General features: G+C 57.2%; 1 protein-coding gene across 2 annotated transcripts in view; it reads left to right on the top strand.

Annotated features, from left to right (window-relative positions):
* The first annotated feature begins 1506 nt into the window (after window positions 1-1506).
* The window catches only part of MFHAS1 (multifunctional ROCO family signaling regulator 1), a 58317-nt gene continuing 44831 nt past the window's right edge, over window positions 1507-14992 (top strand). For both annotated transcript variants that reach the window (XM_078599621.1, XM_078599620.1), the window contains exons 1-2: window positions 1507-4952; window positions 7736-8214. In XM_078599621.1, coding sequence (XP_078455747.1) covers window positions 2293-4952; window positions 7736-8214 — 3139 coding nt within the window. In that variant the 5' untranslated portion in view covers window positions 1507-2292. The remainder of the gene's footprint in view (window positions 4953-7735; window positions 8215-14992) is intronic.

The raw sequence follows: 14992 nt of genomic DNA, 5'->3' as shown, positions 1-14992 counted from the left end.
AGCCGTCTTGGCCAGCGTGCAAGACGTGGATCGATAGCTTCCAGGGCTCCCTCTAGGGGACGCCTTTTCCGCCAGCGGTGAGGCGAGCGACCAGAGTTCTGCACCTTCACCGTGAAAGTCACCAACGAGTTCCAATGGGTGACTCGGACCATAGTGCCGTGTGTACGTTCGCCCGTTCCAAGTCACTGCATTCTTGACAAAAACTCAATTCGATCACCGGCTACTGACGATGGGAACCGGCGAATCGATGGAGAAGACGGAGAACGGCCACCGGTTGCGGGCTCGGCTTCTCGCCACGAGAGGTCGCTGCTGCGGCAGCCGCGAGCCGTGCGGCTGCAGCCGGAGCGCGGTCGCCGCTTGTGGCGGAGGTTCGCGGTTCGAGTCCAGCGGTCGCCCCGGTTCGAGTCCAGCGGTCGCCCCGGTTAATACTGCGGTGTGCCGGACCCACAATAGTTCTAATGACACTACGCGCCGCCTGCATCGTGTGCCGCAATCGTGGTCTAACTTTGTCAAATTAAACGACACCGAAGATGACTCAATTGGGATCACACCAAAGCGACGATCATCGCCCCCTATACTGACAACACTTTGGCAGGACCCTCCTGTAAAAGAGTCTTGAGACTCAGTGATTATAATGCTAGATAACGATGATAGATCATGATGATAGATGATGATAACTCAGCGCACGTGCTGCTGGTCAGGGTCTGAGTGAGGAAGAGGGGAGGGGGTCAAACTGGAGGTGGGGGGCAGCTGAAGAGAGGGGGGGGGGTCAAGCTGGAGGTGGGGGCAGCTGGAGAGGGGGGGGTCAAGCTGGAGGTGGGGGGCAGCTGAAGCGGGGGGGGTCAAGCTGGAGGTGGGGGGCAGCTGAAGAGGGGGGGGGGGGGTCAAGCTGGAGGTGGGGGCAGCTGAAGAGGGGGGGGGTCAAGCTGGAGGTGGGGGCAGCTGGAGAGGGGGGGGGGTCAAGCTGGAGGTGGGGGCAGCTGGAGAGGGGGGGGGTCAAGATGGAGGTGAAGGGCAGCTGGAGAGGGGGGGGGTCAAGCTGGAGGTGGGGGGCAGCTGGAGAGGGGGGGGTCAAGATGGAAAGATGGAGGTGAAGGGCAGCTGGAGAGGAGGGGGGGGTCAAGCTGGAGGTGGGGGCAGCTGGAGAGGGGGGGGGTCAAGCTGGAGGTGGGGACAGCTGGAGAGGGGGGGGGGGGTCAAGCTGGAGGTGGGGGGCAGCTGGAGAGGGGGGGGGGTCAAGCTGGAGGTGGGGGCAGCTGGAGAAGGGGGGGGGTCAAGCTGGAGGTGGGGGCAGCTGGAGAGGGGGGGGGGGGGTCAAGCTGGAGGTGGGGGCAGCTGGAGAAGGGGGAGGGGTCAAGCTGGAGGTGGGGGCAGCTGGAGAGGGGGGGGGGTCAAGCTGGAGGTGGGGGCAGCTGGAGAAGGGGGAGGGGCTCGCGGGCGGAGTCGCCCAGGCGGTGGGAGGGGGGCGGTGTCAAGGGGCGGGGCCCCGAGGTTCCCGCCCACGTGGGCGCCGCCGCCGCTGCCGCGGGCTGAGCCGCGCAGAGCGCGCGGTGATTCCACGGCGCTCGAGGCGCAGGATGAGAGCGTGACCAGGGAGGCCTCACCTCCTCACCTCACCTCCTCACCACCACCTCCTCATCGCCACCTCCTTCCCTCGCTCTCTTGCGCGGCGTGCAAGGCGCGGCAGGAGCCCCCGGCGGGGATGAGATCGCCGGCTGCGGACGAGCGCGGGAGGAGGCGGCGGCGTGGCGATGAGTCCCGGCGGGAGCACGCGGGCAGGAGCGTCCTCCTCCTACCCCGGGGCTTGAATCCATTTGTCTGCCGCTCGCCTCCACGCGGGGCCCACGCGACTCTGCGCCGTGTTCGCTCTGCGTAGTGTGGGCGGCGTGAGACTGCGGCGGGGAGCAGCAGCAGCAGCCCGCCACTTGAAGACGCGAGCCGATTGCGCGTTACCGCTACACGGCTCAGCTGTGAACACGGTGGGTTTTCTACAAAAAATACTTAATCGATTAAGGTCCCCGCACGACCGGGGCATCCAGCCATGCGCCACGCGACCGATACGTTCCTGGGGCTTTCTGAGAAGACCTCGAGATGGGATGGACCCTCTGGGGGGGGGTCTCGGTTCGGCCAAGGATGCCCCTCTTAAACATCAGCAGCAGCAGCCGTGGTGTCGTCTTGTAGGAATGAGGAGCGTGGAGCCACTGACCGCCACCACGCGTGCGAGATGAACACAACGGGCCGTGCCCACCACCACCACCACTGCCACCACGACGCGTGCGTTGCAGCCGAATCATGAAGTCGGCGAAGGTTTGGCGAGACGCGTCCGAGCGCTCGCGCAAGCTCGGACCCGAGCTGCGTCGCGTCGCGCTCGGCGTGAACGGCAGCGGCCTCCTCTCGCTGCCCTCGGCGCTGCAGCTGCAGCAGGAGGTCGTGGACGTGCTCGACCTGGGCAACAACGCCCTGGAGGAGCTTCCCGACGCCCTGGCCCAGCTGCTCGTCCAGCTGCAGGTGCTGGTGCTGCGCAGGAACCGCCTGTGCTCGCTGCCCGCCTGCGTGCTGGCGCTGGGTCAGCTGTGCGAGCTCGACCTGAGCCACAACCGCGTGGCGGCCCTGCCCGCCGACCTGCGGGCCTTGAGAAGCCTCCAGAAGCTGTGCGCGGCGCACAACCGCCTGCGCTCGCTGCCCGACTCGATCGGGGACCTGGGCGCGCTCACGGAGCTCGACGTGAGCTTCAACGAGCTCGAGACGCTGCCCCGGCGCCTCGGGGACCTGCGCCGGCTGCGGGCGCTGGACGTGGACCACAACCGCCTCGCCGCCTTCCCCGAGCAGCTGCTGGCGCTGGCCGAGCTGGAGGAGCTCGACCTGTCCGGCAACAGGATCGAGCGCCTGCCCGAGGAGGGGCTCCGCGGCCTCGGCAGCCTCACCGTGCTGTGGCTCAGCAACGCGCACCTCTCCGCCGCCCTGCCCGACGCCTTCTGCGAGTTGCGCCGCCTCGAGAACCTCATGATGGACGGCAACGAGTTGGAGGCGCTGCCCGCCGCCTTCGGGCGCCTGCAGCGGCTCAAGATACTCAACCTGTCCTCCAACCGCTTCGCGGAGTTCCCCGCGGCGGTGACCGAGCTGTCGAGCCTCGAGGAGCTGTACTTGAGCAGGAACCTGCTGCCCGCGGTGCCCGAGAGCGTCTCGCTTCTGCGCAAGCTCACCGTGCTCTGGCTGGACAACAACCGCCTGCGCTACCTGCCCGACGGCCTGGTGGAGCTGGGCCAGCTGGAGGAGCTGGTGCTGCAGGGAAACCAGATCGCCATCCTGCCGGACAACTTCGGCCGGCTGGCCAACGTCAAGGTGTGGAAGATCAAGGACAACCCCGTGATACAGCCTCCGTACGAGGTGTGCTTGAAGGGGGTCCCGCACATCGCGGCCTACCAGAAGGAGCTCTCCAGCCAAAGGTCCGCGGCGAGGCCCAGGCTCAAGCTGGTGCTGTTGGGCGCCGAGGGCTCGGGGAAGACGACGCTGAAGAGCTGCCTGACGGAGGAGAGCCCGGGCGACGGGGGCGCTGCGGGCGACGGGGGCGAGGGGATAACCGCGTCCCACTGGGAGACGCCCGGCGACGCCGGCACCACCTTCGTGGTCTACGACCTCTCGGGAGCCCCCCACTACGAGCTGATGCACCAGTTCTTCCTGTCCCCCGGCGCGCTCTACCTGCTGGTGGTGGACCTGGAGAGCTACGTCCCCGCGGCGTTCGACGGCGCCGTGGGCTACTTCTTGCGCCTGCTGGGCGGAAAGCTGCCGGGCTGCGTGGTGTGCCTGGCAGGGACCCACTCGGACGGGTGCAGCGCCAGCGACCTGGAGGAGCGATGCTTGGACATTCACCTGCGCATCGCGCTGCAGGAGCTCGGCGACTGCGCCCTGTTGAGGACTTCTAAGAGCGCCGCGGACGCCGCCATGCGCGGCGAAGGCGACGAACGCCTCCCGGACCCTCCGGGTCCCGAGTTCCACGGCGTCTCGGAGATGAACCTGGGCGTGAGGAGCGCCAGACTGGGCTTCTTGCTCAACCACCGCCTGCAGATCCTGTCGCCCGTGCTGCCCGTCAGCTGCCGCGCCACCCAGCCCGGCGGCGGAGGCCCCGGCGGCGTGGCGCGGCTGCGCAGGCGGCTGCTGTCGGTGGCGGCGAGCGCGGACATCTTCCCGGACCTGCACCGGGCGCTGCCGGCGTCGTGGCCGCGCCTGGAGCAGCTGCTGGGCCGCGCCGACCCGGGCCCCGGCGCGCCCGCTGGGCCGCGGGGGGACGCGGCGGTGCGCGCCGCGCTGGGCGCCGGCCTCTCGGAGGAGCGGCTCCGCGGGGCGCTGGCGCATCTGCGCGCCTGCGGGAGGCTGCTGCACCTGGACGGGCGGGAGGAGGAGGGGGAGTCGGGCGACGGCGTCCTGCTGCGCGGCCCGGCGCGGCTGCTGGAGGCGCTGAACGCGTTGTGCGAGAGGCGGCCCGCGGCGCTGTTGCGCAACCTGCGGCGCGCGTCGCGCCGCGCCGACGCGGACGTGCGGCCCGCGCAGCTGCGCCACTGCCTCCGCGGGTTCCTGCTGCACGGCCTCCTGCCCCTGCCCGCGCTGCGCTGGCTCCTTCAACCGCAGCAGCAGCAGCAGCAGCACGAACAGCAGCAGCAGCAGGAGGACCCGGACCTCATGCTGCAGCTGCTGGAGCGGCTGGGGCTGTGCTACCGGGTGCGGCCGGGCCGAGGGGCCGGGGGAGCAGCCCTGGGCAGCCCCGCGGGCGGCCCGGGGCCCGCGGGCAGCGCGGCGGGGACGTGGTACCGCTTCCCGTGGAACGTGCGGACCGAGGCGCCACCCGCCGAGGCGTGGCTCAACTCAGCGGGGCTGCTGGAGCAGGCGTTCGTCGTGGAGCAGCTCACCATCGAGTTCCGATTCCCGCTCTTCTGCCCGCCCGGCCTCTTCTCCAGGTAATCATCTGAATCAGAATCTTTATTTAGACTGGAGGAGGAATCCGATGAGCGGTAAAGCTTTTTTTCACAGATGTTCAGTGGGGGCGGGTAAGAACGTTCCAACAACAAACGGTTCAAAAACGCGATAGTTGTGCAAATGACAAGAAAGGTAAACAAATCAGCCCAAAAACATACAAATAAAACTAAACCATCCCCATCCTACTAGGCAAAGCCCACTATTTTTCAGAAGCGACCTGGCCACAAATCACGCAGCAGATTTGTCCGGCCAGATAACCACCGCCTTCATTTGAACTCTGCGATGGATGTCTTCGGGTTGTACCCGCCTGGTTTTCTGCACGGATATTCCATTCGGTTCCCAACACCGGGAGCGAAACGTCAGACATTATTACGAAACAAACCTGCGGTACAAATCAAATCAGCTTGTGTTTTCGCTCGCTTGACTGCTGCATAGGGAGATTGTGAGAGAAAAATGACAGATTGGGGAGGTATTTATCCAGAAGTGGATTGATCATGACCCTGGAAATCCTCCCTCACACAATCTCAAGACTTTTTCAGAAGTGTCCTACATAGCTTAAACAAATAATGTTTTTTAGTTACACAAGAAAAGGTATCTCACTGAGTCGAAAAACTTTTGTTTAGCAGGGTTCTGAATTGGGATATTAGGCTCTTTCCATTTATGGGTGTTTGGCATGTGGGAGGAAAGTGGAGCACTTGGAGATAACCAAGGAGGCTGAAATAGGTGAGACTCCAAGCTGAAGAAAGTTGCTGTACCACCCATCACCTGGCCACCTCTCATCTCAAGTCTGTAACACCTGCTTTTACTCAGTGGACACACTGAGGCCGATATGGTTGTCATAACATAAAGTTGACGCACAAGGCTTTTTGTGGTGTCATTTGCAAAATCTATGCCCTCAGATCTTGACATGGTTCAATTAGCGTACACAACTAAATCAATTGGCATCAATTAACTTAACTGAAAATGTAAAACCGATGCCCCTGGATTATTTGTCAGTGGGCTTAAATAAAGGACATTGAATTGATATTTGACACGACAGATCCTGAACATAAGGTCACACGGAGAGCAGTTTTGTGGCCTGCATCAGTTTGATGAGACCAGGTTTCAGGCCACAGTTTGGCCACTCTTAGAGGAGCTACAGGGCCCGAGTCTTCCATTGAGAAGTTTTGCTCTTTTACTTTTTCACACCGTGGGACACGTGGCGTTTCTCCGACTATGATTGTCTCTTCCCAGGTTGGGCACTATTAACGTCAAGGCACGATGGCTCTAAATTCCACAATAGACGGCAGCGAGATAACAACATTCAGTTGTGCCTTCCGTGAAATTCAACTGATATCCCAAATAGTTTAGGAGAAATAGCCATTCAAAATCTTCCTCATAAAACTACTTTTAGAAAATGTGACCAACTTCGGCGTGCTATGCACTTGTAGTCTCGTCGTACGTGCCGTGTATGCCCTAGCATTTATTTGAGTTGACCAAAATGTACATTAAAAATAATCTAAGGCGCTACTTTGTTAATGACCAGCGTGTATTTTAATGAATGCGGGTTGCCACTAGCTGCCCTGACCAAACGAAGGCAGATTTAGCATTCTTTATAAATGCCTTTAGACTTGGCCCAATTAAGATAACTAGGTAGAAATGTGCCAAGCACACACGCGTGTCTTGCACTGCCTGATATCATTGGTGCCGCAAAGTGCAGAAGCAGCTGCTTGCTTGTATTTACAGTTTACGACAGACTAATCCGACGCACCTTGCAGGTGCCAATGCGCTAATGTGCTCTGCTCACAGGACGAATTCTCGACGCGGAAGGTGGTCTGCTGGTTGGCCTAGGGAGCTGGATGATAAAGCAGTTGATGAATGTGTAGAGGGTATGCGTGTCAGACGTGGAATGCTAAGAGTTTGTGGAATGTTTTAAGACTGCCGGGGCTGGTGTGTGGGTGGTTCCAGGGAGCCAATATGATACTTGTGTCAGAGAAGCACTGACATTCTTGTTTGAGTCCAGACTTCCACTTCAGATTAAGCCTGGCTTTTTCTAATAAACCGACCGTTTTAGCCGGGTTACCACTGGCTTCACATATAAATCCCATTGTGCAAATGGGTTTTCCACTTAATTTTTCAGTCAACTTTGAGGGCCTGTTTGGTGGATGGGCGCACCGTGGACCGCTCGCCTCAGCTGTAAAGCAGCTCTTAAATTTACAGTGACCCCAAAAACATGACAAACTAAAGCGTGTTTATTTAAACACAGTTGCCGAGCACAGGCCTCGAGCACAATCGCAGTGCTCTGGGGGGCAGACGACAAATCTCCGACAAGTGGCCCAAGAATATTTGGTATTACACATGTCAGCCTCACCAAACACCGTATATCTCTATTTCCTGACATTCAGTCAGCCAACACGTACAGTACAATATAGGAGCACCGTCTAGCGTTGAGCGAGAGAAGCTATTTCAGTGGTTTCACAAGTAGTTCAGTGGTGTTGCCTTGTGTGGTTATTTCCTGACACGATGTGATTATTCCGCTGAATGTAGGCGTTGCCAGCGGATGTCTCACCTCATGCCAGATATCCAGCGCCGTAGGTATATAATCGGTGTCCGCACACGTAAACACGCTAATTCACAGTAACGCCCACCGTGTTCATAAAACTAACAGTCGCAGTCAGCGGAGTTTGGGGGCAGCGTGCTGGACGTGTGGATTGTGCGGCAGCGTCGAGCGTCCCGTGGCCTTGTGGCTGAAATCGCGATCGCGTCGTGCCGCCCCCCCCCCCAGGTACAGCGCCCGCGTGAACCCCCACGTGGTGGAGCGCTCGGACGGGCGGCACTGCGTGTGCGCGCACCGCGGCAAGGTGCCCGTCACGCTGAGCGTGCGGCGCCGGCGCCGTGGGTCTTCCCGGGGATCGGACGTCCGGGAGGGAGATTCCTCTCCGGCCAAGCAGCAGCAGCAGCACGAAGATGAGGAGGAGGAGGAAGAGGAGGCTAAAGACTCGGAGCAGCCAGGAGGAGAGGGAGACGGCTCGGTAGCCGGCGACGTCGGGGACGGCGCGTCCGCGAGGAGCGGAGGCCCGGCCACCGTCTGCATCGCGAGCCACGCCACGCTGGCCAACGTGTGGACGGCCTGGCAGGCGGTGCTGCCGCTGGTGGAGGAGCTGAGCGCGCTGCTGCAAGAGTGGCCCGGCGTCCACTACACGCTGCACGTGCTCTGCGCCAAGTGCCTGCGCCGCGGGTGCCCGGACCCGCACGCCTTCCCCGGTGAGTGGACGCTTCGGGCGGGCGGGCCGAGTCTCGATCGCGGCGGCGCGGGGGGCTGGCACGCCGTGGTCACGCGCTGCTGCTCTGGAGAAAGCGGCCGAGGCACGCGTCCTGTGCCTGCGTGGGGCTCGCTAAACCGCCCAATGTCGCGTCTGCGGAATCAACTGGCGGGGAAAGCGCACGGTAATGGTTGACATTTTAAAACGTTACCGAATTTTTCCTTCGAGCTGGTGGCCTCAGCGTGTCCACTGTACATGCCTTCTGTTCGACCTGAATGATAATGTGAGCGTCCCATAATGCTGTGCAAACTATTGTCTTTTCGTCATGGTGTGTATTTGTTATATGTCTTATAACTTCTTCAGCAATTTATTAGTTTCCTTTAAAACTCCAGATTTAGTTTCAATTTTTTACATTTCAAGGACAGTCTTTGGTTCGTGGCTTTAAAAAGCGTTGTTATATATGATATGACAATGAAAGCCAAAACGTGATTCTCTCTGAGACAATCGTATTTCGTTTGGTGAGTGGTAGGGGTGGAGTGGTGGGAGGGGGTGATCAGCATTTTTTATACGTGCGTGCCGAGGTTGGCGAGTGAGCCATTGCGGACGGCTTCTGGAGTAGCCGGGTGGTGAGTGTCTGAAAGGTTGCCGCCAGCAAGCGATGAGGGCGTTGCTGCAGCGTCGTCTCCACGGTTCGAGACTTGGTAACCGCTGTGCCACCCGGATGGCTGTTCCTGATTTTCCGCAGGTGCAGGAGATGGGTACAAAAAGAAAGTGAATAAGAATAATTCGTGGAAGGAATATTGTATTCTGTGGACATGTAACGAGAAAACAAGAGACTGATAATTTTGAATGTTTTCGGCTGGGAAAATTGGAGGTACAGGAAGCTGAGGAAGACAGCGAATTAAGTACAAAAGATAATTGAACAATTGGATGCAACAGGGAGCAGTGCCTGATGCAAAGTTGTTGAGTAAACATCACGGGCAGAGTTGAACGGAAGGAAGGCCACGATCGCTGACGTCTTTGAAAAAGGACACGGCGCAGAGAGGGAGAGTGGGGAATAGCCACAGCTGCTGTGTGGCCATCAGTGACTGTGGCCATCAGGAGCTGTGACCGTTGTTCCAATTCGTCAAACGCCTCATTGAGCAGACTCAACAACGGAGATTCTCGTAAATTCTGGTCCACAAAAATCGGTTGAGTGAGACAGCTCTGAACGCCTCATTAACCGATTGATGTTGCATATTAAAAGTGGGCAAGAGTCCGTTCAGCGCACGGACGTCTCGGGAAAGCCACGAGGACTCCAGGACACAATGGCATAGTTATTGGATGCAGGAAGAATCTATCACGGGGGAACAGCTTTATGCAAAATCAATATGAAACCAAAACTTTATTCGTTGCTGCAAAATAACCAAAAAAAACTATTCCAAATTATTCAAGTAAAATCATTTAACAGTTTATTCAATATGGTAAGTCAATATTGAAGTAATTATTTTTGCAGAGTAGTAAAAGTAAGTGTGCAATCAGTGAATAATAGACAAACCACTTTAATTCATACGGGATGTAAGCAGATCTACAAAGCACGGATCGTGGAATGGACTGGCATTTGAGAACCAGTGATGTGAAGAGTTAAGGCGTCACCACGAGTGCCGATGCGCTGCAGCGTTGGAGCAGTGCTCTTGCAGTCACGTGCAGCCCCATCCATAAACGTCTTATTGGCATGCGAGTGCAGAACACGGGCGATAGAACTGGTCATCAGAGAGGTTGTTGGTCGCTGACTAAGCATTCTCCTGTGCTCCTCGCTCGAACTAGCACCTCGGTAAAGGACTCTCCGACTGTTTTAGTAAATGTTTTAGTAAATGTTGCATTTGGTTTGAATGTAATGTCGGCCACTGCTGAGAGTGAGGCGTTGCATAGTGTGCCCAGCGCTTAAATCGGCTGTGTCATGGAGTCTTCCCGCTACCCCTCTTGCCGTGTGTTGGAGCTGGAGCTCGGCCGATGATAAATGCGATTTCTGTTTGGATTGGGAAGCCATCGTTTTGTACGGTCGGCGGAAAAACATCCGGTCAGTCGAGGGACTCTCTTCATAGCTGTGACTTCTTGTGTAAATATAAACGTAATAGTTTTTACACGTTGGAATTTAGTCGCCTAAAGTGACCCCCTGGGTGCTGCATTGGGCGTTTCTTTTCACCACAATTTGCTGCACCCAAGAGGATTGTGTCAATCAAAGACTACTTGAAAAGTAAACCCCTAGCCCTCGGTCCGTGTTGGGCCAGGTGGCTCTACGGCAGGGCCAGCGGCTCACAGTCTGAAGGTTGCGCGGAGTTAAAGTCCTCGTTTGAAGGGTGGCTTAAGTCCATCACCCTTCCGGGATGGACACCAGTGCCGATTGGCTTGAGCTGCCCCAACGCAGTACAATCATCGCTGCCCCAACGCAGTACAATCATCGCTGCCCCAACGCAGTACAATCATCGCTGCCCCAACGCAGTACAATCATCGCTGCCCCAACGCAGTACAATCATCGCTGCCCCAACGCAGTACAATCATCGCTGCCCCAACGCAGTACAATCATCGCTGCCACGCTATCACACCCTCATTGTGCCCAATCTCATCACATCTCTGAAGCTAAGCAGAGTTGAGTCCGGTTATTAGCTTGATGGAAGACTGCCTGCGAATGGATGCGAGGTATTGATAGGTTTGGGTTGCGAGGTGGTCGGTACCCGGCGGGAGAGCTATAGATTCTTCAGTCTGTCTGTGCAGAGCTTGATGTGTACGGGGTTTCTCGGGCCACTTTGAGTTTTCTCCCCCATGCCACACATTCAATAATGCAATTGGTCAAACATCAAAATCCATGTCCTTCCTGAGCAAGTTTTGAGACCCAGCGGAGCCTTCATAGATACATGAGGGATGTTATTGTTGTTGTAGTTACTGTTGGGTAGGGGCTCGGGGGCCGCCGTGAAAACGATCCGTGACATTGCAGATGCCTATCTTTGGTAAATGTGTTTTTGTTGTTGTTGCATGTACACGAGATTATTTATATCAGATGAAAGTGCTCCTTGCAGATTGTTTACACCATTGGGTCCAGATCTGTCGAGAAGCACTAATTTACCACTGCATAGAAGCAGCGCAGATGTGAAAAGCAAGAGCCGAATCGTAGATTCCGCGGCCGAACCGATGAGTACGAGGCACTCGGCGTTGCAGCCGTGCAGGCAAACATCGCGCAACGGAACGCTTTGCCAACCGTCGCCCCTTAGACTCGCTTACCGGTAGCGTGACAAACGTTAACTCCGCATCCCACGATGTTCTTGACTGGAAATCTCAACTCGATATCTCTACCCTTGTGACGTTTCGCTCTTTCCATGCGTCGGAAGGAGACTTTGGTGGCACTCGAGGCTGCGGCGCTCCCGTCTCAAACACCCGGGCACGGCTGACTTGTCGTCGGGCAGTTGCCATCCTCAGGCTCACGCCGCCGACTTCATCGCTGGCGCGACGCGGTGTATCCCCAGTGGCCAGCGCTGTGCCCCGTGTGGCGTCTGGATCAGACTCTGCACGGGTGAGCAGGGGGGGTTGCAGAAGAGCGTTGCACTTAGACGCGCTCCTCACTCTCCAGAAGCACGCTTTATTGATCGGGGTGGGGGAGGGTACCAGTGGGCAAAGCCGAGATGATCTCGCCGATTCTGATACCTCGCCGAACAGTAGCGGCGAATGTGGAGTGGGGGAGGTGGAGTGGGGAGTTGAGGGTGGAGCGGTGAGGGAGTTGGGTGGGGGCCGCTGGAATGGGGTGAAGGGAGGAAGTAGGGGGAGGGGGCACGAGGGTGGTGGCGTGGGGGGTGAGCATGGGGGGTGAGTGGGGGGTGGTGGCTGAAAAGAGAGAGGGAAGGAGCGGCCGCTCCTGCTGTACCTGGCCAGGTTGAGGCCGAGCGCAGCGTGCGTGCCCGCGTGTCGCCCCGTTGGCGCCCGTGAGCGGGTGTGGAGGGGAGGTTCGGCCGATTTGTTGACGCGGCCGAGGTTTGGTCGCCAGCGTGCCCTGGCACGGCGGACGTGTTGAGGCACCTCGCCAGCACATTGGCATCAAATTGCGTTGGCTCCCTCGGAAGCTGGGGAACATTTTGCTACCTCCGGGTGTCCAAAGTGTTTCCTCTACAGCCTGATCCTTGATCCGCGATGTGCAGGATTTCATGGAATTACTGTTTGTGAATACTAGAAAAGAAGCGCTCAGTCACTTCACCTGGATGATTCTAACTCCATTCGTTGGGTCGGTTGTGGGAGAAATAGTTTTACTGCCATCGATTAGTTACCAATACTAAGTCCTTCATGTACACTCGCACGCTTCATACGCATGCCGATTAGCACGGTTGGCTACGTACGTTGTGATATAAATTGAGCGTACTTACGTATGGCTAGTGTATGAAGCAATGTAAATGCTGTCTGACTTGTGACATTTTTTCAGACTACTTGTGAATGGGCGTGCTCTCTGACGGCCTGTGGTCATGACAGATTTGCATGCTGTGGTTGTTTTAGAATTATACTGCCCTTGTTCCTCCGGGCGGGCTGGTGTTTGTGGCGTATCTGTTAATAGTTTTGGGGTTATCACCTTGATCACAGCCGACGTCAGCAACACCAATACGCCGCACTTAACAAATTATATGGCAACCTCGTCTGGACATTAGCGAATGGCACGATGCAGGTAGGAAGACTTGGCGTGTAATTCTCAGCATGCCTCAGTAATAGTGGCATGGGATTGTATACAGAATCAGAATCTTTATATATTCTGAAGACATCCGATGAGCTATGAAGCTCCATGTCACAGCAGGGGCATCTGCAAGGGGCAGACATTATTGCTACCAAACTAGTTTACCCAGGAAAGCCTCACCAAATCTCAAGACTCAGGAAGATCCTGCCAAGTTTCCAGAGGAGAGAGGTTCGTGTTGCTACGTGTAGTAGGACCAATTGTGTAATTTGCAGGTATATATTTTTTCAGTAAATTGCTTTGGAGCTCAGGGAGGAATCCGGAGAACCTGGAGGAAACCCGTGTGGAGAGGGGGGCGGGGGCACATACAAGCTCCACACAGAGAGATGCCCGAGGCAGGGGCGTTGCCTCCCTGCCACCCATCATTATCCAGTTACATTGAACCCCTTATCTGTGAAATCCGTCATCCTCAGAACTTCGTTTCGACCCACGGACTCCCGTGACTTGAGATAACGCGAGCGACCGAAAGGCACGAACACAACCGCTGCACTCGAGTCGCGTACGACGTGGCGCAGCAGCAGCAGCAGCAAGCGGCAACTTCCTCTGGTGGGCGATTTTGTGGATTTTGTGGGGCAGTGGTGCTAACCTCGGGGATATACGGAAAGATGTAAAGCAAACAAAACCCGGTTAGCAGACCACAGCGCCCAAATTTGGGAGATACTGTAAGTCCAATGTTTACGTTTTATTTTGCTAAACACCGCAATGCCCCGCACTGTGTCACTGGCACGCGCGCGGCACTGTGCGGACGTCGCCGATGAGAAGCGACGCGGGGTCACGGCGCGGAAGGTGACCGCGGCGACTTGCACGATCCACGGGAACCGCGTGTTCCCCGTGCAGCTGATCAGCTGGAGCACTGTCCTCCACTGCCGGCACAGGAGGGGAGAGTTCATCAACGTGGCGTGAACACACGCAGCGCTCGTTAGGTTGCATATTGAGAGTCGCGGAGGATTTCTCTCGCGAGGGACGCACCTCGCACCGCTGTGAAACGTCCCGCACTTGATTACACTTGAAGAGGGGGGTGACCTCGCTTGTTGGCACTCGTGTGCATGACGACCTCGCTTGTTGACACCCGGTGAGCGATGGCGCCGCTTGCTTGCACTCGGCGTAGTCGCGGCGAACTCGCACCAGCCCTATAGACACACATTGCCCAGACACCGCGTGCACTCCTTACAGTATTTACAGATGGTGGGGCGGAGTGGTGGCGCACGCGTTAGCGCCCTGCACCATGAAACCATCAGTGGCGGATTATATCCGTACTCGTACCGTGCATGCACCCCGCCACGCCTTTCTCAATCTGAACCAACGGAGTGTGGTGAAGTATGGTCGAACAACTCCAGTGACGAGAGAGGTGTGGGCGAGGGCCTTCTCACAGCATGGTGGAGATGACAATGGATCATGGTGATATGATGATGATACATTGGCCAACTCGTGTATGGGGCCCACGATGTTGAACAAAGTTGACGACGATCCATAGCGCTGGATGTCACGTTGCGACAACGTCGATCCCGTATCGCCCGCAGTGGCGGTTGCACGTCTTCTTCGTGCATCTCCTAATGCATCGAAAGCGTTATACAGGAGTCTTAAATTAGCGGAATCTGGAGAGGATTAGCAGGTCGAAAGGTCGGCGTCATGCAGACCACGACCGACCGCCCCCGGATTCCCGCAAGGAAATTGGTGCACGACCGCCTCCATTAACGTCCAGCCAACGTCGTGCGCAACATCTGCCGGACGATCGATGGTGCTGCAACTTGAGCCGAGAGCGATGTCTTAGGAGACGTTTCTGGCTGAACAACATACTGTACTTGACACGAGTGGCTTCTTCAAACGAGATCCCTGACGCTTGCGTTCACAAGTGCTGTGTTTGCACCTTTGTGTGTTCGGGCAGCTGCTTCCAAAGGGTTTTTTTCAGGACCAGTTTTTTGGTCTGATGGCAACTTGTTGTCCCTGCTGAGAATTTATTTTAAGGTGGCATGAACGGTGAATAAAATTGTGATTCTCCAAAGGCTGTTAGCCTGCAAAGTTGGGCTTTAACGGC

The sequence above is a fragment of the Lampetra planeri genome, chromosome 12 (assembly GCF_965212315.1).
Source record: "Lampetra planeri chromosome 12, kcLamPlan1.2.h2, whole genome shotgun sequence".
NCBI lineage: Eukaryota > Metazoa > Chordata > Hyperoartia > Petromyzontiformes > Petromyzontidae > Lampetra > Lampetra planeri.
Note: the sequence above shows the minus strand (reverse complement) of the source record. Positions and strands in the feature narration are given on the sequence as shown.